This window comes from Labrus bergylta, chromosome 22 (assembly GCF_963930695.1).
Source record: "Labrus bergylta chromosome 22, fLabBer1.1, whole genome shotgun sequence".
In the NCBI taxonomy this organism is placed as follows: Eukaryota; Metazoa; Chordata; class Actinopteri; order Labriformes; family Labridae; genus Labrus; species Labrus bergylta.
In genome coordinates this window covers 6,006,195-6,033,119 of record NC_089216.1, presented here as the reverse complement: position 1 = coordinate 6,033,119, position 26,925 = coordinate 6,006,195, and the positions used below count along the sequence as shown (strand labels likewise).

At 42.5% G+C, this 26,925-nt stretch overlaps 2 protein-coding genes across 4 annotated transcripts in view; both read right to left on the bottom strand.

The window, feature by feature from the left end:
- LOC109988726 (phosphofurin acidic cluster sorting protein 1) overlaps window positions 1–10,076 on the bottom strand; it is a 66,829-nt gene extending 56,753 nt beyond the window's left edge. For both annotated transcript variants that reach the window (XM_065950094.1, XM_065950095.1), the window contains exon 1: window positions 9,483–10,076. In XM_065950094.1, coding sequence (XP_065806166.1) covers window positions 9,483–9,637 — 155 coding nt within the window. In that variant the 5' untranslated portion in view covers window positions 9,638–10,076. The remainder of the gene's footprint in view (window positions 1–9,482) is intronic.
- Window positions 10,077–15,941: 5,865 nt separating this feature from the next.
- On the bottom strand, window positions 15,942–25,809 carry sf3b2 (splicing factor 3b, subunit 2). 2 transcript variants are annotated; one of them, XM_065950767.1, is made up of 22 exons: window positions 25,643–25,809; window positions 25,214–25,260; window positions 24,193–24,243; window positions 22,708–22,938; window positions 22,423–22,473; window positions 22,012–22,108; window positions 21,790–21,884; window positions 21,281–21,389; window positions 21,089–21,192; window positions 20,787–21,005; window positions 20,573–20,695; window positions 20,408–20,488; window positions 20,088–20,315; window positions 19,850–19,999; window positions 19,639–19,728; window positions 18,539–18,646; window positions 18,286–18,393; window positions 17,702–17,844; window positions 17,463–17,564; window positions 16,982–17,081; window positions 16,653–16,844; window positions 15,942–16,349 (listed from the first exon to the last, which is right to left on the bottom strand). In XM_065950767.1, the coding sequence occupies exons 1-22, from the start codon at window positions 25,770–25,772 to the stop codon at window positions 16,278–16,280; spliced, it is 2,631 nt and encodes an 876-aa protein (XP_065806839.1). In that variant the 5' UTR covers window positions 25,773–25,809; the 3' UTR covers window positions 15,942–16,277. The 2 variants fall into 2 exon arrangements, with proteins under 2 accessions (XP_065806839.1, XP_065806840.1); XM_065950768.1 differs by lacking the exon at window positions 22,423–22,473 and having other exon boundaries at window positions 25,643–25,808.
- Between the last annotated feature and the right edge of the window lie 1,116 nt (window positions 25,810–26,925).

The following is a 26,925-nucleotide window of genomic DNA, read 5'->3' as shown; positions in this document are numbered from 1 at the left end:
TTCAGAATACCTTCATATTTCTAGAAGACACTCAGTACCTTTACGTCCACAGTCGTTGAGCTGCGGTTCTAGCTCGATTACGCTAACTGGACGACTGTCGTTGTCCCAGTACACAACAACTGAGGGAGATGGAACTATACCTGCAGTAGTCAACTCGGCTATGGAAGGTGGCGATATGCCTGCTTTTCATCTCCTTACTATTGGAACTTTCTCCAGTTGACCTATTGCATCACATGACAAACAATCAACAGTCGCCATTCTGTGTTTTCCTTCCATCCAGGCACTTCACTACGTTCAAGTCTCATCCCGTCCGTCCAAAACTGTGTGGTTCTCGTTCTAGCTTTCCCCATGCTGATGCCCTCGTCTTGTTTTCTTCTTCTTCTTCTTCTTCTTCTACGTATTTATGCTTCCAGGTCAAGGCCCTGCGGAACGCCTCGGCCAGTCTGGGTCCGATGCTCTTTTTGCAATAAAGCGTGACGGAGAAAACCGGTCCAATGTCTGCACATTTTGAATGTTTTCAACCAACCAGTGCCTCTGTTACAAGATGATGACTAACTGCTTATGTAACACAACTCAAAATCATAATTATTTATTGAAAGCTTTCTGCTGCTGTTTTCCCATCAATGTCGAAAAGGGAAAGCTCCCACACACTGTCTTGCTGACTCATCTTCTTTTTTTTTTTGTTAAAATTTTCAGATTTATTGGTATTTCTTTAGGAGGCAGCTAAATGTGTGCAGCACTGGAGTCCAGGAAATCCCTACAGGAAATCAGATTGCATCGTATCATGTCGTATATAAAGTTGTATCACATGGGTGATACAAAACTCTATTCAAAACTAAAAGATTTCCTGCTTTAATGAAGAGTTGAAAACGTGATTGTCAGTGATCTTTAAACACAGACACTGTGTGAAGGTTCATCTGTGGTAAGTGCATTAAGAGCCAGTGTTATAACACGAGGGACACAATGTGTAACCTGAGCTTTCAGAGGATTACAGACACATTCACACATTATTTGAATGGATACAAAACCAGAAAGGAGACACAAACAAAGGTTGTGTTGACCTTTTTACATCCAAGAGGAGGTTTATGTGTTTTTTGCAAGTCTGTGGATGAGCATCTTTGCATATGTGCACAATTTCCTCTTTTTTTTTTGTTGTGACTGTGCTGTCAGCAAGAGGGATGCTTGGATAACTTCGAAAGCTCCAGTAGGCACAGGAATAGATACGCATGCAGGCAGAAATTGGGATTATGTAGTAACACTTAGTAATAACAAAGTGTGTGTTTGTGAGTGACAGTGTACCTGCTGTCAGCATGGTTCATGTTTCACTCCCAACATGTCCTTTTAAGTAACTGGATGCCACAGTGTCCTTGTTTATAACACGTTCAATGAGAGCGAAGCATATGTCAGCGACATTGTCCATAAGTACGCGTCTCGACACTTGGGGGATGGAAATCTGTGTGTGTGTTTGTGTGCATGGATTTGTGTTTGTGTCAAGAGTGTGTTTGTGTGCTAGCGGCCAGATGGGAGTCTTTGAATCCACAGCAGGGGGATCACAGCCAGGAGAGGTAAGCAGTGTGACTCTGAAGAAAAAAAAACCCCACACGCCTTACAATACTGCAACAAAGGTCTCCTCAGTCCAACGCTGTACAGCCTTAATCAACATCTACACTGCAGCTACAACAGCAACAACAGAAACACTACCAACACACTCTCCTCTGAGTCCACTAGCTGGTCAATAAAAAGCCCCAGGGCGTCGCCCAACCACTGCCCCCCCCCCCCCCCCCCCCCTCCAAGAAGTACAAACCATCACTAAATACGATTTTTAATATAAGCTTTTAAATCTAAAATTGCATTTATATTTTTATAGGGCAAGGTAGGGGCGCCGGTGGCCTAGTGGATAGTGTGCACGCCCCATGTACGGAGGCTGTGGACCTTCAGGCGTACGGCCCGGGTTCAAGCAATTCAATTGTAGATTTAAAAAGTCCTACGTGTCCAAAGTTACTGGTGAGATGTTTCTGGTCTTGGGTGCGAGACTCCATTCATTCTTTTTATTAGCTGTGCATTTGCTCCTCTCCAATACAAGAGTCAGCAAAGGGATTCGGCCCATGAACTGAAACATGAAGAGCGAGTCATGCGTCACTGGATCAGAGCATAAACCAGACTAGCATGAGTCAGCAGTTTTTTTTTTTTTAAGTTTGTCTCCACAGAGTTAATGTACGGCTGTAAGTACAAGTCAGATGGTGTTGTTTGTTTAATATGTTAAGTAAAACAGATTGTTCCCTTTGTTTTCATTCCAGTGATGAGATGCTAATTATGTTAGCCAGTTGAGGCATTTTCCAGTATGTTGTGGCCATCAAGCTAACACACTAAGCCAAACATCCCCCTCCATCTGTGAGAAATGATATATAAAAACTGAAATATTTGAGTACTGTTGAGGACTCATATTCATTTTGGAAAACTCACAAAATGTTAAAAAAAAAAAAAACAACGTTGTTTTCTTAAGGTTTTCTTAAATTTGCCAAATCTGGTAACAAATGCATCGTACGTGTATGCGCAGCAATTAGAATAAGGACTTAAAAATCTATTGCCAATACTAATATTTGTCCCATTTTCAAGTCGCAAACTGAAAGTGTAACGGCAGATTTTTAAAGATTCAAAAAAGAGCATTTATGCCACTACTTGTGCTCCACTGCACTGGCATATCGGCCAAACTCTCGAGTGGGTTAGCAGCTTTTTAAAGCTGGGTGAGAGGTTTTTACAGCAGATTTTTACCACCTGCCAGCCTTCAAGCTGCTGAGAAAACCAGGAAAATACTCCTCTCACTGCTGCTTCTTCACTGATTAATGGTTTTCGACTGCAGCACAGAACAAGTATTTCTATGGAAGCACGTTCTTCTATCTTGAAATCCATCGGATAAACAGACCATTAACGGCAGTCATGGCCATGTATGTCATCATTCTCTGCTCTCCCTGGGGTAATACGGCTGTTATCAGAAATAGTAAACTCTCGTGGAAAGGAAAGGCAAAGAGGAGGGAGGGGATTTGCTCTCTGCACTTTAACCCCCCCCCCATCTCCAGCAGGCGAGCTGGAAACTTCAGACCTCCCAGCCACTCAGCTGTGCGGAAGAGTGAGCAGCAGCGAGGCAAGTGGCAGAGCCAAAGCTTCTTAATGAACACTGCGACCCCGTCTGAGATTGTGTGTTCTTTCCATGTCTTTCTGTGTGTGTGTGTGTGTGTGTGTGTGTGTGTGTGTGTGTGTGTGTGTGTGTTTGGGGGTCAGGGTTGATAATGTTAACGCTGACAGTCGAGGAAAGCATGTCATCCACTATTGAGCCGCAGGGCAATTACAGCTAACGGGTCTCACAAATGCACAAAGTATGACTAAGAACATCCTGGATTTCTGCAGGCCAATATTTATATAAGAATGTATATGTAATGACCTTCTCTGTTCTTATGCATGCTTATTTTAAGTTCTAAATGTGTCCTCTTGGCGTCTTCTTTTGGCTCATTGTGGTTGTTTAAAGCGAAGCACTTGCACCTTGCAATTTCCTCAGAGATCAAGTGTTGAACCACTTAGCCACAGAGAGTTCTCTTCATGGTTGCTTCTTGGATTATAAGAGTAAATCCAATGTAAGAAACCTTCACAAGTGCTTATATTAGAGAACTTTTTAGAACTGGACGGCAGTTTGAGATCTCAAATATGGCCACGGCCACCGATGGGCTTCAAAATTCCCCTTCAGAAACCAATGGGTGACGTCACTGCGACTACGTCCATGTTTCATACAGTTTATGTCGGTAACACTTGTTAAGGGAAAGCAGTTCGCCTCTTTGTTATTTAAAAGTGTTCTTATTAAAGATGTGGATTTGATAGCTTGCTTGCTCACTCTTGCAAGAAAGCTAACAAACCTTAAAATGAAGGAGTCACACTTGTGTGTAGTTGGCGCAGAGACTTTAAGAAAGCTTTGTTGGCTAAGCTAGCTGCCGACTGGCTAGAAATACCAACCATGTTACCCATTTACACCTTTTTTTAAGTATCTAATGATGCAGTTGAGTAATGGAAGTAAAGTAATAAGTAGTGTAATGCTTTTACAGAATAACTCTCTCTACGGTTCAACTTGTACACAGTGTCCACACTCCTTTCTGTGGTTATTCTCCACTCATGGCTTGGAAGCACCACTAAGGCACTGACCCAGCATCAATCTATGGATCCGAGTCATGGGACTTTCCACTCAGCTCTTTAAGGAGACCTTCTTTAATAATGCAAGGGCGAAGAGCTCTGCGACAAGGCCCATTCCTGGAATACCTAACGCTCAGTCGCTGCGCACGGAGGCCTTAACTAAACTTTGGTGGATGCTGGAATCCAAACCATTTGTGGTGTGAACACTGGCAGGCGCTACCGACATTCCAGCTGACTTTAAATACACCTGAGAACTGCTAATCTGTATTCACTAAAGCCTCTGTGTGAGAGAGGTGAGGCTTGGAGTCGGGTAGGCGAGCTACAGTTCTCATCAGTGGGATTATTCAGCAGCAGAAAAATTACGGTTTCACCCTCGAGGTGAAGAAGAAGAAGCAATGAACCGAGCGGAGGGGATAGCACCGAGCACCCGTACATGTGCGTGTGTGTGTGTGTGTGTGTGTGTGTGTGTGTGTTGATGATACTGCAGAAGCCTTGAAGAGACAGCAGAGAGAGGAATCACCCACTACATCGCACAGAGAGAGAGAGAGAGAGGGAGAGCTGGTTTGGAGCCATGGATGTGATTTTCTTCCACTCTAGTAAAGAATACAAGAGGAGGTCAGGAGGCCCGGACACAGAAATGACCTCACGCTGTGGTGATGGATGTCAGAGGGGGGGGGGGGGGGGGGGGGGGGGCAGAGCTGATCTCAGATGACTGTGCTTCTGTGCCTTTCACAACAAATATTTGTGCAATCTCCGTTGCCCGGTCTTCACAGATACAGTGAATAGAGAGTCCCTGAAACCACTGATTTCACTTCTTGATACCAATTCTGACACTTACTCTGACGCATTCAATTCCAGTGAGTTAAAATATACTATTTATGGGGAAACAGTTCTACTCTACTACTGCTGCACAAAAAAAAAAAAAACAATGGCTGCTTGTGACAGCCACATTACACATGATTCATTTGTGGGCTACTGTTTTGTAAAAGAAGAAGCGAGAAGAGATGTTTCGACGTCAACACTGATAACGATACCTGGACTTAAGAATTGGGTACCTGTTGAGTACCGCCTTAATACTAGTGTGAAAAAAATGATATCGGTGGAAAGCCCCTACTTGCTGACAATTTGGTAGCTTTGACTAGCATCAAATGCCTCAAAAGAAAAAAAAAAGGTTTTAATGATCACAACGTTTTCCACCAGAGGTCTTCTTCAGGTGATATCTTTTTCCTCAGCTTTGCTGTTTTTTCGCACTACCCTACATGATGTGCATATAACTACCTCTTTTTCTTTGACTAGCATTAGACGTTCGACTGGCATGAAACAGTATTTTCCAGCATAAGCCACATTATATTATGTAGAAGAAGAAGAAACCTGCTGGTTCCAGTGTCAGACCAGTGTGGTCAGTTCATCTGATTCATGTTTCACGCCCCTTACTGATCAAGGATTATTCACTGTGTTTGATTTAAGCAGGCATACATTACTCTTCCAGTGGTATCTCATGTGTGTAAACTTCATGGGCACAAACCCGATTCAGATTCAGGTACTTGCAGATATCTAAGAACAACCGTGCTTTAAACAAAACTGGTATCTGAACTACTATTACAAGCAACTTTTGAAATTTGAGTCATCACTGCCTCAAACTGGAGATATGATCTCTCACTCTTGAATGTTTCCTGTTATTCCCTCGATCAAAAGGGAGAAAGGCAGATGAGAGTGTGTTTGCCCCCTTGAAGGGCAGATTCAACCCCACGGTGCCGCGTCTAAACAGCAAAATCAAGAGGCATTATGAGAAGACAGGAAGAGGTTACAGCGACAACACCTCGGCAAGAGGAGGGGGAAGTACCGCGTCCTTCTTGCAGCAACAAAAGATTGAGCAACAAGAAGAAGACAGGGCCGCATTCAGCTGAGTGCAAAACATCATTAGGGCTGAATGTCGGGTGCTGTAGACGCAGGTTCTTCAGGCTCGCAAAGATTAGTCGTCAGCTGCCTGTGTCTGTAAGAAATCCTGTTTAAATGTAGATGACAGAGCCTCCACTGCTTCTTCTCCTATCTCCCTGTCTCATCCTCTCGTCCCCCCGCCCCCCCCCTTCTCTCGGCTCTGCGAGGATCACTCTGTTGCTGCAACTGCAGTGAAATCAAAGATATTTGACGGACCGTGACGCCTGCTGAGAAACCAAAAAAAGGCCCAAAAATAAAACATCAACAATCACAACTGAAAGCAAAAAGTTGTCACAATCGTCTGTGGACGTATTTGCGCACGAACAAAAAGAAAGTGTTAATCCGTATCTCTGAGGAAAGGTCAAGAGGAAAAGATATTTAAATGTAGGTTAACAGTGGATGATTTATTCATGCCAGCCGGTACAAAATATAGATCCAGGACTGTATCATTTATTCACAAGCACACACACACTCACACAAAATGTTAAGAAGCAGAAATTACCCTTGAGGCTTTGCTCCTAACCCAGCAAAGCCCCAAAAGCATTTTTAGAAAGCGGCATTAAGATGTCAGCGTGTGGAGCTTTGCTTTATGCGTTAACCAGCATGCTTATTCCCACTAATTGCTCTTAGTAACCTAAACATCTGAGCTCGTCTGCAGGGTGGTGAATTAAGAGTTCTGACTGGAAAACTCAACGCAATTCATGAGCGCACTTTGAATTAGGGGTAGGACGGTGCAATTATTGAATCGGCTGGTGCCAAATATCAGAATTTCAATGATAAATAAATGACGGCGCTGAAGACAGATTTCCCTCACTGTGTGTAACCACAAGACCAGAATGATGGTCACGTGAACGGAGGTTAATGAGACAAAGAAGGTGTTGACGGCAGGATAAAAGAAGAAGACGACAGTGGGATAATGTCAGACATCAATGAGAAGACGTTAAAGGCTTTATATATTTTTTTTTTTTTCACACTTAAATATAATATAAATCAAGTATATCCTCTGAAAATAACTCTGTGAGTCATGACTGTCTACAATGGGTGTAACACCCGAGTCCCACTGTCTGTGATGCTTTCAGAGTTTTCAGAGTCCTATCTTCACTTTGTTTACATCGCCCGGACGGCCGGCTGACTCCTCCCCTCGTGTATAAAAGTTGTTTAATTGAGGGACTAGAGAAAAGAAGAATAACATACTGTACTCACTGCTTAACTGTGTTTCTAGATCACGCTCATTTCAGGTAAATTTACATGCAGTGTGAAGATACGAGCATAATAAAGATCACTAGCATTAGCATGCTAACACAACAATGCAGCGCGAGTTGTTTTGGTTTCATGCTGGGCTGGGTAGGGTCGCATATAAAGCCTTTAAGAGATGAAGCATGTGAAGAGGTGAAACTGACACCAAATTGAAATATACATGAATCATGCACTTTACCATTTCATGTGCCTTTTGTTCTCTTGAGTTAATCACATGTATGATCAGACGGGACGCACGATGCATCGGTTTAACGTCGGTATCAGTCGACGTCGAACCCTTTGGACAGACATCGGCCCATCGGAAAAATAATGTGGCATGAACTGATGTCAGTCGTCGACGTTTATCTTTTGAGTCTGATCAACTTAATGCTGACATCTCGCACATCTGATTCAAAGAAGAGGTTTCTTTATTGGGCAGAAGAAGTCACCTGTTGAACAAACTCTGATCCACTGAGAGAAAATGTTGGCGGTGCGGGAGCCTCTCACCAAAAGACGTCACTAAAGAAACATCGACAATCTGCCCAACATGTGTCGGCCCTGATTCACACAAACATTTGTCATGATTTAGATTTTCTTGCAATATATCGATCATCACGAGCCATGTACTTCATGTCGTACCGTAAGGAAAGTTACCCTGCAATACACGACCCGACTTTGTACGGCATGTTATTGGAAAGCGTGGAGTTAAAAGCTTTGTTTACAAGGTGATAAAAGGTGAAGTTTTAAAGATACGACTCAATGAAATGTACAAACAAACACGTTACGATGTCATTTCTGCTCCACTCGGCCCTCACTGTGTAGACTTTAGTCCAAGGTGGTGAATCACATGAGCAGCGCTTCAGTCACAGCAGTTAACCTTTGACCTTGAATCCAACTCTTGACCACCACCACGGTTATTACTAAAGGCCTCATAAATACAAAAAAAAGGGGGGGGGGAGGGGGGACAGACAGACTTATGGCACATCAAATCCAAACGTGTTTCTTTTACAAGCAGATGGAACGATCACGGGTCGCGTACGAGCGTGAGCGTCTGCTCCTGTCAGCCGCGTCACGCGCATGCACGCACGCCGGAATCAATCCTTTTTACGGCCCTTCAGGCACACAAAGGAAGCCTACTTGAATGTCTTTGTTTGGCGCTCAGCTCAGGTGGATAAGGTGTCTCGCCTACTGTGGACTTACTGCACGGTCCTCATGAACAAACACCACATTATCCATTCCGCTGTTGCACGAAATGATGTGTTTTCTCTTCCTTTACAAACCAGCACATCAGGCGTATCGCGATTATTGGTTTGGTGAGGTTGCTCGCCTACAAAAGGACATTATTTATCACAGCCGAGCATTTAATGATCATGTGAAGAGGGAGGGAAAAAAAATGAACAACATGGTTCTACGTGTTAAAACTCATCTTCTGCTACAATACAACAATCCAACACATCAGGCACTGGGATGTAAAGGTGCTCAGATTGTTAAGGCGCCTCTCTGCATCATCCACAACAAACTTTAACCCCGCACCACAGCATGAAGTGATCACGCCGAGGCAAAGAATATCTGATTCATTTCAGCCTGTTGTTTTCAAAAAACAATTTCCTGCCTTCCTCTTTCCCCCTCAGGGCCAATATACGTACATGGCATTGTGTGTGATGTTGTTACAGATGTGTCATATACGGAAACAACATGCCTGTGACAGTGTGCATCATCGATCTGTCCCTTGCATTGATCAACTGAGGCGATCTGCTGGGGAAAGGCAGCAGCTGTCACAACACAAACCATCTATATTAGTATGAAAGATAACCAGGGGGGTGGGAGGGAGGGGGGGGGGCTGTCTGTAACATGAGTGTTGTAAAAAGCTACTGGGTAATGATTATTTGGGTGGTCAAAATGGGATCTAAAAGGGGTCAAAATAGGTAAATAGAGCAACAACAAAAAAAAAAGCCCAATTCTCCTTATTACTGCCTTTAATGTGACAAACATGTCATCTTTCCAACCAGGCACCCACTGGTTTTAGTCTATTTCCATTGTAAACACACTGACTGGGTCATTTCTCATTCACAACCACCCACAAAATATTTCTAAGTCATGCACCCCCCCCCCCCCATCCCCTCTTCACATACCTCGGCACGCAGCTGGGCGAGGAGCGGTCGACCTCCCAGGTGGCGTACAGGTTCATGTGGACCGGCCGGTTGGAGGTGATGCTGACCGGCTTGGAGGGCTGCATGTGCGGCGACGGGACGCCCCCAGTCCGCGGGAGCCCTCCTCGCTCCGACATCCTGGAGGCTGGAGACGGTGCTGATTCGGAGGAATACCCGTAGTAGCCTGGCTACTCCTTGTGTGGTTTTGCGGTGTCGCCTCCTCCTCCTTTCTTTACCTTTTTTTTTTTTTTTTTTTTTTAAAGGCTCCTTGGTGGTGCAAAATGCGTAAAACGCTCCGAGTACAATGCAAACGGAAAGTTGGTCCGTCTGGTGCTATTCGCCGTCTGCAAGTGGAAACATATTGCAGTCGTCCGGGGGGGGGGGGTGTGTTTTAACCCCGAGACAGGCGGTAAATCCCGCGGTGTTCACTCTCTCCCTGTCCCCCCTGCGCCTCAACTTCGTGTCGGCTCGTTGTGTGTTGCCTGCTCGGTTGTTGTTTATCGGTGCAGGAAGCGGAAATTTCTCTCGCTGGAGTCGCACAATGAGCAGCGACCAGCGAGCTACGCCTCTTCTGTAGAGAGAGAGAGAGAGAGAGAGAGAGAGAGAGAGAGAGAGAGAGAGAGAGAGAGAGAGAGAGAGAGAGAGAGAGAGAGAGACACACAGAGAGAGAGAGGAGGCGTGTTTCCGTATGTTTTCGGTACAATGTTTAATTTAATTTTACAATATTTCCCCGCACGACGATACGGTACATTTGATATTATTTTGCTATCTTTATTACGTTTTTATTTTTATTTTTATTTTTATTTTTATTTTTATTGTATTTTTTTTTTATTTGTATTATTATTTTTATTTGTATTTTTATTATTATTATTATTATTTTTTTTTTTTTTTTTTTTTTTTTTTTTATTATTATTATTATTATTTTTTTTTTATTTTTTTTTTTTTGCTACATCTAGGCTGGGATTGTTTTTGTATCTTGGCTTCATAGAATATAAATAAGAGGAAATTATTTTGTATTTTGGCATGTTTTTATATAATTTCTAAATGAATTTACGTGATGTTATTCCTTTTCTAACCATTATTTAATAAACATTGTTTACTTTTAGCCTATTTTCTATTCTTCTATACGTTTTAATTCAGTCAAATGTAAAAAAAAGAATAAAAAAAGATATTAATATTATGCGCAATATGAGATCTTTTTCTAAACCGTGTATCTTCAGTTATTTATAGTTTGTGTTGAATGTATTTCACTCGCAGCAATGTAGCATGGATGGAAAAACGTAGGCCTCGTTATTTGTTGTCGTAATGTTGTAAACATCTGTTTTACATTCATTCTGAAATATGACACATAAACCCTGTTTATAGGCTACTAAAGGCATTGTACCACGTTTATTTATTTACAGAAGCCACCTATAGGTCATGCAAATAAAGCATATTAAAAAAAGAAAACTGTCTGTGACTTTTAACCTGATTATTTATCAGCCACCATAATCCATAAAGTGCACTCTCTTCAGATTAACTTTGAAATATTGATTTTTATAACATATAAAACTGATCAAAATGTCCTGAATGCAGAATAACTTAACAATTGTTCTTCCTGTTTACGCTTCTATTTACATGTCTACGACTTTATCTTGTCCAATAGTAAAATATTCTTGATTCAAATGTTCGAACAGAAGCAAAACATGAGTCAGCATGTTGTAACAGCAGTCAGGTTTATGAGCTACCTGCTGTAAAAGTAAAAGGTCCTGATGGGTGCTGCAGCATTAAAGGTGTGGTCAGTTAGAAACCCATCTCAATTATCACAAAAAACTAACTACAAATTTGATAAATGATGTGTTTAATTTGTATAAAAGTTGATTTATTACAGGTTATCATTAGTCAAACAGCTTTCACTGATGTTTAACACCTGCAGCAGCACACAGTGGGGCGACACCATTTCCTCATTTAAAGTTAAAGGATCGATTTGATCCACCAATAAACATCAGTGTATTGACCCACATCGATAATTTCAACTTCTATGAGTCAGAACTGCGTGGATATTTACTCTCACAGAGTAAAACAACACGTGTTATTTGGTTTAACTGAGGCCCAGAGTGGGTGAAAAAAAATAAATAGGTGAATTGTTCTATTTTAGGCCCGCATGGCACACTGACTGGAGTCCCAGGTGTGACTCAAAGTGAGTCCCATTAGTCATACACACGTGCAGTTTCGCACCGACAAGCACAAACCTTCTTTATGCTGTTGTCAGCGGGCGAATATACAAAGGTGCAAAACCGGTTATAGTCTGTGAAATCAGTTTCTCAATGTGAACCTGTAGACTCTTCCCATGAGCTGACATACAACCTAGTTTCATCTTCAAATAAAAACAATGCACATATGTGGTTTTAGGATTTACTTTTCAAGAAAACTAGCAGGTGCTCATCTGCCATGTATTTCGGCTTTTCTGTTCCTCTTATAATCACCATTTTGAAGAATCTCTTGATCTCTTTTCTCCCTCTGAGTCTACCACCACGCTGCAGCTCTCCCTGTGTTTGACAACGACTTTAACCAGGTGTATTGTTTACACACTCTGGTGACACAGGCCGGGCTGTGGTTACAATCTCTGACTCTGAATCAGAAGGTGACCTATAATCACACCGCAGACGTCAACGGCCCCCCGGCTGGCTCGCCACCGACTGGCTTGACGTTTTCAGCGTAGACGGATTATCATAAATGTGATCGCGGCTTACACCGACCATCATGTGCCTCAGATGTTCTTGGATGGTTTTCAGACATTTATGTGCTGCCGCTGCCGAGTTTGTCTCTGGTGGTGATGATGTAACAGAAAAGCAAACAGGTAGAGGCGTTTAAGTTCGTACATAATGTTCCTTATACTTAACTCTCGGCGTGCATGTTTGTTCATGTCAAATCTATTAAGACCTCATTATCATGGATTTGTCATTCTATCACTGCAGCACAATACGACGCTTTTCTGTTTGATTATTGCTACCAGGCATCTGCAACGACAAATAAAATGGTTTGTACTTCAACCATAGTACTGGCTAACTTTAACCTAGCACATAATACATTTAATTATTATGGAAGATTTGGATATTTATTTCATTGTAGAGTAGAAATGCATTCTATCTCCATAAAGGAGTAAACAAGGCAAATCCAGAGCACCAGTGGTCTAGAGGTTAGTTTGCATGCTCCATGTACAGAGGGTACAGTTCTCAAAGCGGGTATAGCACAGGTTCAAATCCGACAAGTGGATCATTTTGCCGCATGTCATTCCCAACTCTCTATCTCTCTCCACTGTCCTATCTCTGAAATAATGTCATAAAAGTGCCAAAAATAAACCTTAGAAAGGCAAATCCCAGAGGAGAATTTGAGCTGTCCCGCTCTTTTCAACCACAAATTGTTAAATATCAGATGGACTTTGGAGGAAGTTGAGGTGGCCTCTTAACCGTCCCCTGTTCACAAACACATTTATTTAAAACAAAACGTACTTCTCTGTTAATTCATCACCTCAGTAAAACATTTCTAAAAGAGTTGTAGTTTCAAATCTTCTTCAATACAGTGTGATGTTTTTGTCTTATTTCAAGTAACTTAACATTAAGCTAGCTAGGTATGCTTCAGGGCTTCCTGTGACAGACAGCAATCTATCAACAGCGCGTTTCCCTCCTGTCATTCAAATACGGTCACTTCTGATTCCCCAAAAATACAAGATAACATCGGCCACAATGCCTGGAATCAAGACTTGTAAATGAAAGGCCACAAACAAGTCGCCGCCACGATTGATGCATCATTTTCTGTTACGCTAGTTTAGGTTAAGCTAATAACTTGGGTTCTCTGAAAAACAAGTGTAGGCTAAATCAGCGTGTCCCCAAGTTCATCAAATCCCCAAGTTTGGTGAAAAGACTAGAAGTTTTAAAATTAATATTAAGTTATTGGGTTGTTGAGTTAGAGCCCCCCTCCCTAGCGTTCATTAGCCGCTACTAGCATAACAAAATTGAACATAACAACAATGTTACGCAGGTGCAAGCTAAAGCTAAGTTGTTGGACCTTTTTAGATGAGCGGTTACTAAGATTTAGGGACTATCAATACAATACTTCTTGTTTGTTTGGTTGGTTCAATTACTGAATATAAGACTTTTTGTTTTTTTTATAACCTTCTAATGAAATCTTCAAAGCAGCTTCTTCTCCAGGGAGTCTGCCATGTTTTAGGCCTACTGTCCATTTTTCTACAGTAACGGACAAACCTAACACTGAGTGAAATCGGATGCTTCACTGATGAGGTGGAATTAAAACCATACTCCACCCCCCCCACCCCCGTCTCTCCCTGGCTTTAGATAATGAGCCAGATTACCTAAACACAGTGCAAACCCCCTGCTCTTTTTAACACGCCTCTCCTCTCCTGCCATCGATAAAGAGATTATGACCAAGCAGATTAAAAAGATGGTCACGGGATAATCCTGTGTTACTTTTTACACACAGCCCCCGTAAATCTGCCAGGTCATCAAATGACGCTGGAGAGGGTCCAAGCCAATGTCAAAAACGATTTAGTTTTTTTGTTCATGTGACACACACAATTATATGTTTTACCTTGTGCACAATGACAACTTCTATGGCTAACTTTGAACATTTGTATACTTCCATCAGTATTCACAACATTTTTAAAAAGCCTAAAATCCTTAAATAGACTCTAGAGCCACAAGATAACTGTTTGACTATTGATTAATGTCTTTTTTTGATTAACTGTGCAAAACTTCGGTCCCCAAAATGTTATATTCTAGTATAAAACGCAGATTATAACTCGTTTTAGACCAGGATGATCGTCTAAATATTCTTGTTTTGGCCGACAAATATGCCAAAAGGCGAAAACATTTGAGTTTACCGTAATTTATTACAAAACAAGCTTTAAATAATCACGTGAGAAGCTGGAAACACTGAATAGAAGTCTGAAATGATTGATCAATTATCAAAATTATTCAGTCAGCTACTTATCTATGAGCATTTAGGCTACTTCAGCTCCACTACAATATGCCAGCTGCACAAGTCAAAGATTTTTCCCATGTTTTTTGTTTGTTAATTGCATTAATTAACTATAAATAATGGGGCACTTGCAGGGTATTTGTCTCCTTTGGGCAGTATCATTACAGTCTATGTGCACTATTGGACCAGTGACAGGGCTAGTAAACAGAGATATATGCCAGGAGATGATGTCATTTTATCGGCTTGTTCCCAATCACAGAGGTGTCGCTGTTAATTATTCTTCCTCATTGATAATAATGATAATACTAACAGCTACCATCGTCAATGGCCGTAAAGAAAGTCTAGGCAGAATGTAAATATATGTCTGTTGTAACTTTAAGACGATAAAAGCCTATGACTGAGGTGTTTGTTAATGTGTAATACTAGTGACCTCAACATGCTGTTGCCGCAGCAATGTAGGTCACTGTGCTTCTCTTGCTGTCAGGTGATTGTCAAGTTCAGTCCTCTGCCGCCCTCTAGTGGTAAAACCGCGTACTGCAACAGCCTGGTGCAATGTAATATACCACCAGAACTCTTTAAAATATGTGATTTAATCTAATTAAAATAATAATAATAATAATAATCCTATCCACATAACACGTTCTCCATATTCAATATGGTCTTCTCAGGTATCCACAATGCTGTTCTTCAAAGCACACATAATATAATGTTGAAGGTTTGTATTTCAGGAATGCAAGGTTTCTATGTTTAGTAGCACTCTGAATGGTTACTAGGCAACAAGCTAATTCTCCACAAGTCACAGCTCCTACCTAAAACAGAGTCCGACACAAATCCTCCCAAAACAGTGTCATGTATACTTTTAACAGTTATTACAAAAAAACTGATTAACGTGCAAATTTTAACGAAAAAAAGAAAAAAGCAAATTACCCCCGATGGAAAACCATTATTCTTGAACATGAAGCCTCCAACTAAAAACTATCAATTAATAACTGTCTGTTATTTATTTTATTTGTGAATTCACACTTTCTGCAATATTATTGCCCAATATTTGAAGCTCGTTCGGTGCTAGGCTGTAGAGTATCAGCCTACATCAGATTACGTTTTACTTTTAAAAATAATTATGAAGCCTAAAAGATAAAGGAATCAGATTGTAGGCTTCTTATTAAAGTAAATTGAGTTTTGTTTTCACCACAATCCAGCTGACCTATTTTCTATGAACTTATTTAATATCTGTAACTCTGTTAATTTAGCTGCCAAAGTATTCCAGTGAAAATACTGAATTGTCCTCAGTGGCATGAAGACAGTATCAGCTATGAGTCAATCAGAAAGGAACTACATGACTGCTCCTGTTCCCCTTGAAGCCAACGATTCTGACGGGATTAGCCAGCTCAGAGTATCTAATTTACAAACACTTGAAGTACCCCCCCCCCCAAACAAGTGATTCAATGCAAACAGACGGTCATCATCACTTCATACTTCATTTATTTACAAAACGAAAAAAAGGAAATAAAATGGATACAGTGGAAAAACAAATGACCAAAACAGAAACTGTAGAGTCATACAGAGAAAGTACATGTCACCATGTAACACTGAGAACATGAGGCGCGTCACTAAAAGCATCATGTCTTTAAAGTTTTTAAGAAAAACAAAACAAACAGGTTTACGGTTACTGGTCTTAACAGCTGATTGGTTTTGCAGTCTGCATCCTGTGGAGTAAAAAACTGGCTTCTTTCTTTCTCGCTCTCTCGTTTCCGGTCGTGGCTCATCCTCTTGCAGAGTTCCGTCTCGGCGATTTCTTCTCTAAAACTTGAACTCTTTGTATTTCTTGGCGCCCCCTCTCGTGTCCTGTGGCTGCGCTTTCCTCTTCTTTTGCTGTAACACAATTAGAGCGTGTAGGAGGGGAGGAAAAAAAACAGGTCGTCAATATTCAAATGTCAAAAAGAAAGACGCACAGATGCACATCACCTCACTTGTTTTTAAAGTTTATAAATAGAAACAGTATTTCAAATTAAGTATTAAAGATGTTCTTTAATCTATTTAAAGTCTTTCTTTTATTTTTTTTTAAAGATTTTCTTCCCTGCTTTCTCAGCTTTAAGGAACCGGCTTGATTTTGAATGTTTAGCGGGTTTGTCAGCGTATAAAGAATGAAACCACGTTGGTTTGGTGTCTGTGTACCTTCTGTTTGGCAGCGTGCTCCGCCACCATGTCGCTGAAGTCCTCTTTCTCCACCTGGGCCTGCTGCTCTCTCACGTGCTCCTCGTACTTCTGCGTCATGGCCATGGGGTCCAGCTCCAGCTCCTCGGGGGCCAGGGCCACCTCCACGCCCTGAGACTCCTGCCCTCCGGCCGCCTTACGAGCTGCCATGGCCTGAAGCAGAGGGGGGGGGGGGGGGGGGGGGGGATTTCATTTAAAGGCCCGGTTACAAACAGAACATAGCAGGATTTCTTTTTTTTTTTTTTTAATCTCATTTGGACACACAGAACAAACACACAGGCTGGTCTTACCCCTGACACGTCGTAGATGTGTGTGGAGGCCATCATGGCGGCTCCGACAGGGCCAGTTCTTCTCTCTGGGAGCACGGTGAACAGCTGAGGCGTCTCATTTCTGTGACAACAACAAACCAAGCAATCAAAACTTTAGAATCTTACATTGGTCACAAGTTATGCCCATAAGTCAGGGCTTTAAATGTACTTTTTTTTTTTAAATCACCAGCCAACATGGCTAGTAGATTTTTTTAAAGTTACCAGCCAACCAGATTTTCTACGAGCCAAATTTGCCCAATCTGGCAACACTGACTTGTCGCATCATTTCTGCAGCCTGCAGATTCAAACCGACGCTATGATATCGGTTTCATTCATCACCAGACAAAATGGCTAGTAATTCTTCAATGTTAGCCGCCAAAGTAATTTTTTTTTACCCCCAATCGGCTGGTTTCGCGGGTGTTAATTAAAAGCCCTGCTGGTGAGAATTCAGAGCGTCACTCACCCGTCCATGGCCTCCTCGATCTTCTTCTTCCTCAGCTCGATCAGCTCAGGCGTCTCCATGCCTGCGGGTACCGACGAGAACCCTCCGGGAGTGATCAGCCCGCTGAAACACAAACAACAAGACTCAATGCATGACGACCTCCTCCCTGCTGGTCCTTGAACGCATCGTTATGTGGACATTAAGCAACAGAAACATCCTAGTATGGTAAAAAAAAAGATCAAAATGTTCTCGTCACGTACCTGTCCGCTGGCGTGAAGAATCCCGTCTCGTCCGGTTTCTCCTCGTCGCTCTCCTCCTCCTCCTCTTCCTCTGACGACTCCTCGTCTGAAGGCTCCAGCTCTCCCCACGGCGTGTGATCCACCTCCTCCTCCTCTGCTTTGGCCTGTTCACAAAGAAACACACACACACACGTCTACAAGTTAGAAAATGAACAAGGTGATTTCTGTAACAGTCAGGAAGGTTTTTTCTCACCACTGTAACTCGCCGTTACCAACAAAACCAATCATCATCAATAATATCCAGAACATCATCATCATCATCAAGAGCTGGGTCTTTAGCTTTTACTTAAAGGTGCAACCTCTGTGGTGGATTAACGTTAGGTCTTTGTAATATAACAAAGGTTATGATCTTTTATCTTCTCTTTTTGTAACGTGTCTTCAGATAACATTTTCTATGAATTGGTGCTTTACATATAAAGATTGATTGGTTGATACTGTAGATGCAGCTGAATGTCGCAGCTGGAGTTCAAGATGCATTTTCCCGTGGAGGCAATAAAGTGTATCGTACAGTAACACATGCAGCATGAGGCCGTTTGAGTCCTGACCTGGAAGTCTGCAGCATTGGTCCCGAACACATCGCCGTAAAGAGGTTTGCCCATTTCGTCCACCGGCGGTTTCCCCCAGCCTCCAGCGTGGTAACCGAACGTGCAGTTCTAACAGGAACAAAAAGAGGGTGGAGAGAAAAAAACAAAACAAAACAAAAAAAAAAGCAGCGAGAAGTTAGAACAAATTTGAAATCAGGGGCGTCACAGAAACTTTGAAGGGGAACATGCAGCAGGAGTAGAGCAGCTGTCTCACCTCTGGGATGGGGGAGTTGAGTCCGGGGATCTTTAGATTGGGGTATGAGGGAGGGGGGCCGTACCTCTGCATGGCGATCAACCAGGGAGGGGGGACTTTGTGGGCGTTCTGGAGAAGAAGAAACGGAAACATTGAAACTCACTGAAACACACTGCGGCTTAGCCTCTTAGACTTCTGTTCAGCAAACAGAAAACGGTTCAAAATATACGGTTGTCCCCTGCGTCCGTTTTTTTTTTTTGCATTCAAGGAAAAACTGTGGAAGTGTGTCTTTAAAAACAACCGTCATCATCTCAGCTGTCTGTGCAGCTTTGCTTGTTAATCTTCAATGTTTACACGGGAAAAATAAATACTGCCTCATGGGAGGAGACTCATTTTCAAGGCCTTTACTTTGAAACGTCAGGGAAAAAAACAACCACGAGAAAGGGATAGTCCGGGAAAAGTGACACAACAAGACAATCTATTTGACAATGTTTGCTTCCAGTGAAATACACGGGGTGCTACGTGGCACATTGAAGCTGCATTTATGAGAGCCATCAGTTTCATTATTGAAGAATGTGATGAATTTAGTGTTGTAGTACTCGAAATCATCAAAGTTTTATGTTTTCAATGTTTGTATGTCATTTTCAATTGGGGTAAATTTGATTTGTGATAGTAAATATTCTTTGTTATTTTTCACTGTATTTTATTTTCACTTTGTTTAATCTCTTAAGGTGAGGTTTTTGAGATAAGCCCTCATGAGTTTCTCCCTCACCTGCACATGTGTTTTATTTTTTATTTGTTTTATTTTTCTGTTTGACTCTTCTTTCAAAAAATCTGCAAATAAACTAAACTAAACTAAACGGTCTCGGAACAGAAAGCATTTTTACTCGGTCTTGTCTCAGACTGGGCCGACTCTGGATTTTAAATCAAGACCAGTCAAGACCTCCATTGATAAGTTATTAAGTCATTACTGTGATTAGAAGGAAAACACCTCGTTCACACAGACCCTTAGACTAACCACTAATCTGAATTTTTCAACAGTGAAATGAGTTGCTCGGAACATCCCTACTCCAGATATTGTGTATTTGGTCATATTTATGTAATATAAAAAAGACTCTTACAGGTCCGACTGGCATGCCCAGAGCGATACGCAGCTCATCAGACAGATCGCCCGGCTTCTTCTCCTTCAGGCGGGTTTCAAACTCTTTGCCCTGCGGACACACGAGAACAGAAAATTGGTCACAGTCTGTTCTGGGAAATCACTGCAGAACAAAACACAAAACAGAAGAAATTCAGTCCGAGTTTAAGGTTTCATGGTGAAGGATGTAGCACCTCGTAGTAGAGGTCTCCGTGGATGGTGAGTTTGGGTTTGATCTGCCACTTGAAGAAGGCGTCGTGGAGCTTCTGATAGTCGATGTCGATCTTTCCCATCTTTGGCCGAACCTTCTCCCTCATTTTGGTTTTCATGGTTTTGGCGTCCTCCTGTGAACGAGGAGAACAAACAGTCAGACATCTGCAAAGAAGCCACTCTGAAAGGCTAAAAGAAAAGAAAAAAAAGAGTCCCCCGCACCTTCTCCTGCAGCGCCTCCCTCATCTCCTGGATCCCCGTCTTCTTGATGAACTCGGGCAGCTCGAACGGAGGCTTCTCTATGCCTCTCTTGCCCTGGAGGTATTTCCTTTTGAAGCACCAGTGACGGGGGACCGGCACCGTGTTCCTGGTGGCCTTCAGGTGGACCAGCAGCTTGGGCTCCTGGGCCGTCACGTCGTGCATTTCCACCACGTCTGGACGAGTCACCAGCTGCAGCGAAGACAAAAGAAGGAGAAACAAGATTAGAAAGAGGAAAAAAAAAAGAGATCAGTTCATCGAAAATGTCGGTCTTCTTGATTTACCTGTTTGAGTTCGGCCACAGTCAGCCTGTTCATCCTCCTCAGCTTCTTCTTGGAGAGTTTAGGAACGTCCGGCCGGATTTCCTGCACAGAAACACGAACATGTCACAATCAAACCAACAGGATTTTGTTCTTTTTGTTCAATGTTCTGAACGTGTGTTAGGTTACATCATCGCTGTCGTCGCTGTCCTTCCTCTCGTCCTCGAATCCCTTTTTCCGCAGCACGGCCGTCTCCTGCTTCTCCGCCTTCTCGGGCTCCTTCTCCTTCTCTTTCTTCACGTCGTCAGTCAGCTGTGGAGGAGAACAAAAAAAACTTTTTAGATCGAGACAAAAGCAAAGGAAAACGGAACATTTGTCTGCACAAAAGGCGTCCTGTGGTCACCTTGAACGCCTCAAAGATCCTCTTGAAGAAGATGTAGTTGGGGTCGTAGATCTCCGGGTCCTCCGTGATGTACTCGATCTCCACCTCGGACTCCTTCTCTTTTTCCTTCTCCTTCTCTTTGTCGTCTCCTTCCTCCTTCTTCTGCTCCGCCTGCTCCTTCTTCTCCTGCGCCCGCTTCTGTTTGCTCTTCTTCTTGCGGTTTCTGCGCCGGCGGTTTTTCTGAGGGGGGGGGAGACGTACACATGGATTAGTCCAGTACACAGAAGGCGTTGCAATAATAAAACAAAACTCCCAAGACTTACATCCTTCTTGGATATCTGTCCGTCGTCCTCTTCCGTCTCCGACATGCCGGCAGCAGACGAGTTGTTCAAGTCCATCTCAGCTCCCTCATCGTCTTCCTCCTCTCCTGAAAAGAAGAACACCGTCAATGTAAACACGTTCACGGTAACTTATCGTCGTCTTCTTCCAACAGAAGAGTTTGCTTCAGTACCGACCTGCGGGGTCTGTGAGCTGCTCCTGTCTGATCTCCTTCAGCTGCAGGATCTTCTCCAGAGCCTGGGGGATCTTTGGCCCGCTGATGCTCACCTCGTCGCTCTGCCACGCCTGGAATCGAGACGAAAACGGTCAACGAGGCGCAAAAAAAAACAAGAGATTGAAATGGGAAACACAGTCATGCTCAAACTAAGCTACAAAATGATTTTTCATGATCATGTCAAATCCTCTCCTTTCTTAAATTAAGATCTACGATTGTTACTCACGTGGCAAGCACACAAGACCAAGAAAAAACAAACCACATCTATATGATTACAACATTTTTCCAGGTCTAAGATTAATGTCTCCGACTGATTCTTAGTGGTGGACCCTGTGACAGATCTTTCAGGCAAAAAGTGTTGATTTGTTTCAGCCGCAGTGGACTGAAGTTCCCACTTAACAGCGAAAAATGGCGGCCGGTCACAGACATCCCAAGTTACTACGCACAAGAGAAGTCACATTCAGCGCTCACCTCTCGGTTGTCTTCTCCCGGAGGAGGAGGAACTCTCTGTTTCTGGACGGGCATCATGCTGACGCCAGGAGGCAGCGGTCCACGAGGATCCAAACCTGCAAAACAGAGAAGGGCTTTCTAGTTCATGGAAGTCGTTTTTTGGTTTACGTCAAAGGTTGGCCCTGAAACATCACTGCGGGTCATTCCGACATAACCACGGCGTCGCCAAAACACATAACACACCTCTCATGATGCTGACTGTGGGCATGGAGCGGGCCCCGGGACCCGGCTGCATCTTCACCATCTCCTGCCGACGCTCCTGCTCCAGCATTACGGCAGCCTTGACGTAGACGAGAGGAGGAGGAAAATCGTTAAATGCAAGAAGTCCGGGAAAAGGAGTAGAAGTGAGGGCGTGGGTGTGGAAAAGAAGACGGGAAAAGGTTTGCCCTGACTGCTTAGAGATCACATAAATCATTTTTTTTAAAAGTGGATTATTTAGACAACAAAAACTTGTTCTGAAAGTTGTTGTTGGCTAAATACATTCCCTAAAGTTCCTAAGATTATCTTCTTGTTGTAACCTTAAAAAAAAAACAACTAAAGTAAAGTAAAGCTAGAGGATTTGGTGCATCAGGTGGACTATCTATATCGTCTCACCCTCTTCTGCTGCTCCAGAAGATCCTGTTCATCCATGACACGGGATTCACCCTGTGATACACGGAGACAATAAAGACTGAATAACAGTCTAATGGAGAAAGGTTTCCTCGTTGTTTATCTGGTTAGCGTCACCTATGAGGGGGCTAGTTGTTGTCGTTTTACATAAAGTGGACCAAAAGCAGATTTTTTGGGGGTGGATTTGTGTTCTTTATCAGTTTGTGTTAAAAGAAGCAAAGGAAGAAGAATAAAGAGGTAAGGGGAAGTGTTGGATCCGGTCAGTGATACCTGCTGCTTGGCTCTCTCCTCCTGCTGCAACACCATGGCCGCTCTCTGCTGCACCATCTTCAGCTGGTCGTCCTGCGACAGGCCCGGAGGGGGCAGACCCGGCGGCTCCATGCCCATGTGCATGTTGGGCGGAGGGGGCCCGCCGGGTATCATGCTCATCGAATGCAGCATCCCCATACCGGGAGGCATCGGGGGCATGGGCATCGGGGGCAGGGGAGGCATCCCGGGCATCTGGAGGGAATCAAAAAAAAAAAAAACACACACTGTGAGGCAGGTCTCACACTTTAATCAAGATCAAGGTGTTGAAGCTAATCACGTCTAAGCTCTAGATTGAACTCTTCTATATAACAGTGGTTCTCAAACTTTTTAGACTGCGTACCACCTCCGAAAATATTTGGCTCTCCAAGCACCACCATTATGGTCGACGTTAAAATACACTGTAGGCCTATTTCTACACACGTTTTACACAGGAGCTTATTTATTATTGACTGCTGGCAGCCACACTATAGGCCTACTAAGGGCTATCGCTAGAACTGACACTTAAACTAACACAACTCTGACATTTACCCAAATCCAAAAAAAAAAGTGCAGCACAATAGAAAAAGACAACTATATACAAACAACCTGTTTGAGAATATTTAGTCTCCAGTGTTTCCCAAACAAACACGATACCTGGGCTCAAGTATATTTCCGATCTGTTCTCATTTAATTTTTCATTTACTCATAAAATTGCTGCGTGCCTGAGAGAGCGAGAGAGAGAGCGCGCGAGAGTGCAGGTGTGTGCTCCTCAGGCTCTGTGCAAACAGCGCTGCTTTATTATAAGTTCAACATAGCAAAACTGCTTTAAAAAATAATAAATAAAATAAATCGCTCTCAAATCCTGCAGTGTTAAAACAACAAAAGAATCACATCAGCTTCAGAGAGAGAGAGAGAGAGAGAGAGAGAGAGAGAGAGAGAGAGAGAGGGAGAGAGAGAGAGGGAGCGATAAGGTCCGCTGTCCGTACATGCATCAAAACTGAAGCTTCTCCTGGCTCTGTTTTAAAAATGTGAATGTAAAGCTGCTTGCTGCCGATTGTGTGCTGAACTCCAATAAACAGAATATCTGTTAATGCAGGCCTACAGCTGATTTCTGTTCATTCAGGACTGAACTATAACAGAACTTTTCAAAACGTGAGGCGTACTCTCCTGTTGTTGTTAGTGTCTGTGTGCATGAGCAAAAATTGAGCAGATTAAAGATGTTTGTTGCAAAAAACTAGATTAATTTAGAGGGGAAAACACATTTGATAAAAATACAACCCAATAGATACAAGACAGATAAAATAAGAGTATGATAAAAATAAAAAATGTTGTTTCATGCTGAACAGATTTCTTTGCGTACCACCACAGGGAGCCCCATAGTTTGAGAACCACTGGTACATAACAAACTAATGGTTGAAAACATGGCACACATATTTAACTGTATTTTCCACTGGAGGTGACGTTTACCTGGGAGCCCATAGGCTTGTCATCATTAGGTTTGCTGAGGAGGATCCCAGTCTGTGGAGAGAAACACAAATGACTGAACGCTTTGGAGCCAAAACATTGGATGTTAAACAATATGAACACATAGGAAGGAAACAATGTAAGGAAAAGTAGTTCCAATTGACTGAGCTCCTCGTCATCCCAGCCAGTCCCTCTATACAACCACACATCAATATCCAGCTTGGAACAACCAAACTCATGCCCACAAAGTCTGCAGGAACCTGGGTGTCATGATTGATGACCAGCTAACTTTTAAAGTTCAAGTAGCCTCGATTACCCGGTCATGTTGATTTGCCCTGTACAACATCAGGAAGATCAGACCTTACCTGTCAGAACACGCTACACAGCTCCTGGTACAGGCTCTTGTGATGTCACGCATCGACTACTCCTACAGGTCTCCCTACATGCACTATCAAACCTCTGCGAAAATACAAAATGCAGCAGCAGCACAACTTGTCTTCAACCGTCCTAAAAGAGCACATGTCACTCTGCTGTTCATCCTCCTTACTTTAACTCTCTCATCCAGGTCTACACTCCCTCCCGCCCACTACGCTCTGCCAATGAAAGGCGTCTGATCCAACCTTCACAACAGGGTCCTAAGTCTCTGACTAGACTCTTCTCCTCTGTCGCCCCCCGGTGGTGGAATGAACTTCAGTTCCTCTGCACCTTTAAGAAAAAGCTAAAGACCCAGCTCTTTCATGAATACCTACTAACTTAATGATGATGGTCTCCATATTATTGATGATGATGATTGTTTTTGTTTGATAACGATGACTTATAAGATGGTTTCTATTCTGATTAGAGCTCTCAAGAACTGCCCTCAATGTTGTGCTTTGGTCACTTCCTGTCAGCACCTGTGTGTCCAATCAGACTCAAAGCTGAAAGGGACATTGTTTCCTTTCTTCTAGATCCTTGCTTGTGTTGTTCTTACTCTCTGATGTACGTCCCTTTGGATTAAAGTGTCTGCTGAGTGAATTGTAATTACCTGCATCATGTAGCCCTTCAGTCGGTCAATCAGCTCCTCTCTGGGACCTAAAACAAGACGACAGAGTCAAATTATAGGAAGAAATTCACACATTACTGGCACCATTACCTCTTAACAGTGCAAAAGGACAAAACAGCAAACCAGAGAAGTTACCAAACGATACTCCAACAGGTGCTCAGCTTCAGGTACATGCTCTCTAATCGAGGCTAACCAGGAAGCTTTCACTATGTGCTGCACACCAGAATAACAATGTTTATGTTTTATTAACTTCAGGGTGATAAATTGCGTGCATAATAAGAAGATATATTCGTATTTTAAGAAGTGTAAACACGCCGTGGGCCTGGCGTTTAGCCGTGGGCCCAGCTAGCAGTTAGCATGTGGTAGCTACACAGAGCCCTCCTTCCACAGCACTCTCCGGGCTTTTCTTACCCATGTTCGGCGCTCCCAGCTCGGCCAGCTTGGCCTGAAGCTCCGGGTGGCTCCATGTGTTTAACCCCGCGATAGCGCTCCCTAAATCGGACGGCAGAGAATCGGTGCCCGGTGGTCCGTCGACTGCCATGTTGAGGTTTCTCTCAATGAAACAACGAGCGAGTAGCGCAAACGGGATTGGCGCAAAGCATGACGGGGGGGGGAACGTCACGCCGCGCTGCCTGCCGGTACATGAAGTACAAAAGAGATCGTATCGCGCTCGCTGATTGTAGCCTCTAGATGTCAGTGTTTTCAAGTGGTACCTTTTTTGAGAGCGCTAAAACTATTCTGTGTGAGCTGAAATAATCCTTTTAAAAAATTTTTTTTTAAAGAAAACTATAATAGAATAATAATATAATATAATATAATAAAAGAATATAGCCTTGCACATATAAAATGTAGCCTACAACATAGCTTTTTGATATCCTTGGGGATTGTTTCAAGACAATTTAAGATAGTGCCAAACAATTTTACTTAACTCTTAATTTGTAAATATCAGTCCTTAATTATTATTTTTTTTCACAAAAAAATAATGAGCTATTTTTTTTCCACAAAAAATAATGAGCTATTATTATTTTTTTCACACAAAAAAAGAGCTATTATTTTTTTTTTCACAAAAAAATGAGCTATTATTATTTTTTTCACACTAAAAAAAGAGCTATTATTTTTTTTTCACAAAAAAAAAAATAATGAGCTATTATTATTTTTTTCACAAAAAAAAAAGAGCTATTATTATTGCAACCGTGGAATAAAAACAGTCCTTTTGGTCAAATTCAGTGGCTGGTTCAGATGAGTTTTATTTAACTGCATAGAGGAGAGTCAAGTCAAGTGAAGTCATATTTATTTATAAAGCACATTTAAAAACAGCTACAGCTGACCAAAGTGCTGTACAATGCATTAAAAAAGAAAAAAACAACTTCAGATCACAACAAGAGAGAAATATATATATGTAAACATATATACATATATAAAGAAAGAATATATAAGAGATATAAGAGAGAGAGATGATCACAGGGAGCTAAGTAAAACCTCTCTCGCTCAGGCAAACTCAGGTCAAACTATTTACAGGTTAACAGAGACGAAGGCTGATCAAAAGGACCATACATGAAGGAAGTTATTGTCTTTCTCTGAAGGGTTCGTCAAACTTACAAAAATAAGGTTCAAATTAGGTTTTCAAGTCTATTCAGTCATCAACAATGGGTATGAAAACAAGACACATCTTACAACTTGATTTCATCAAAACA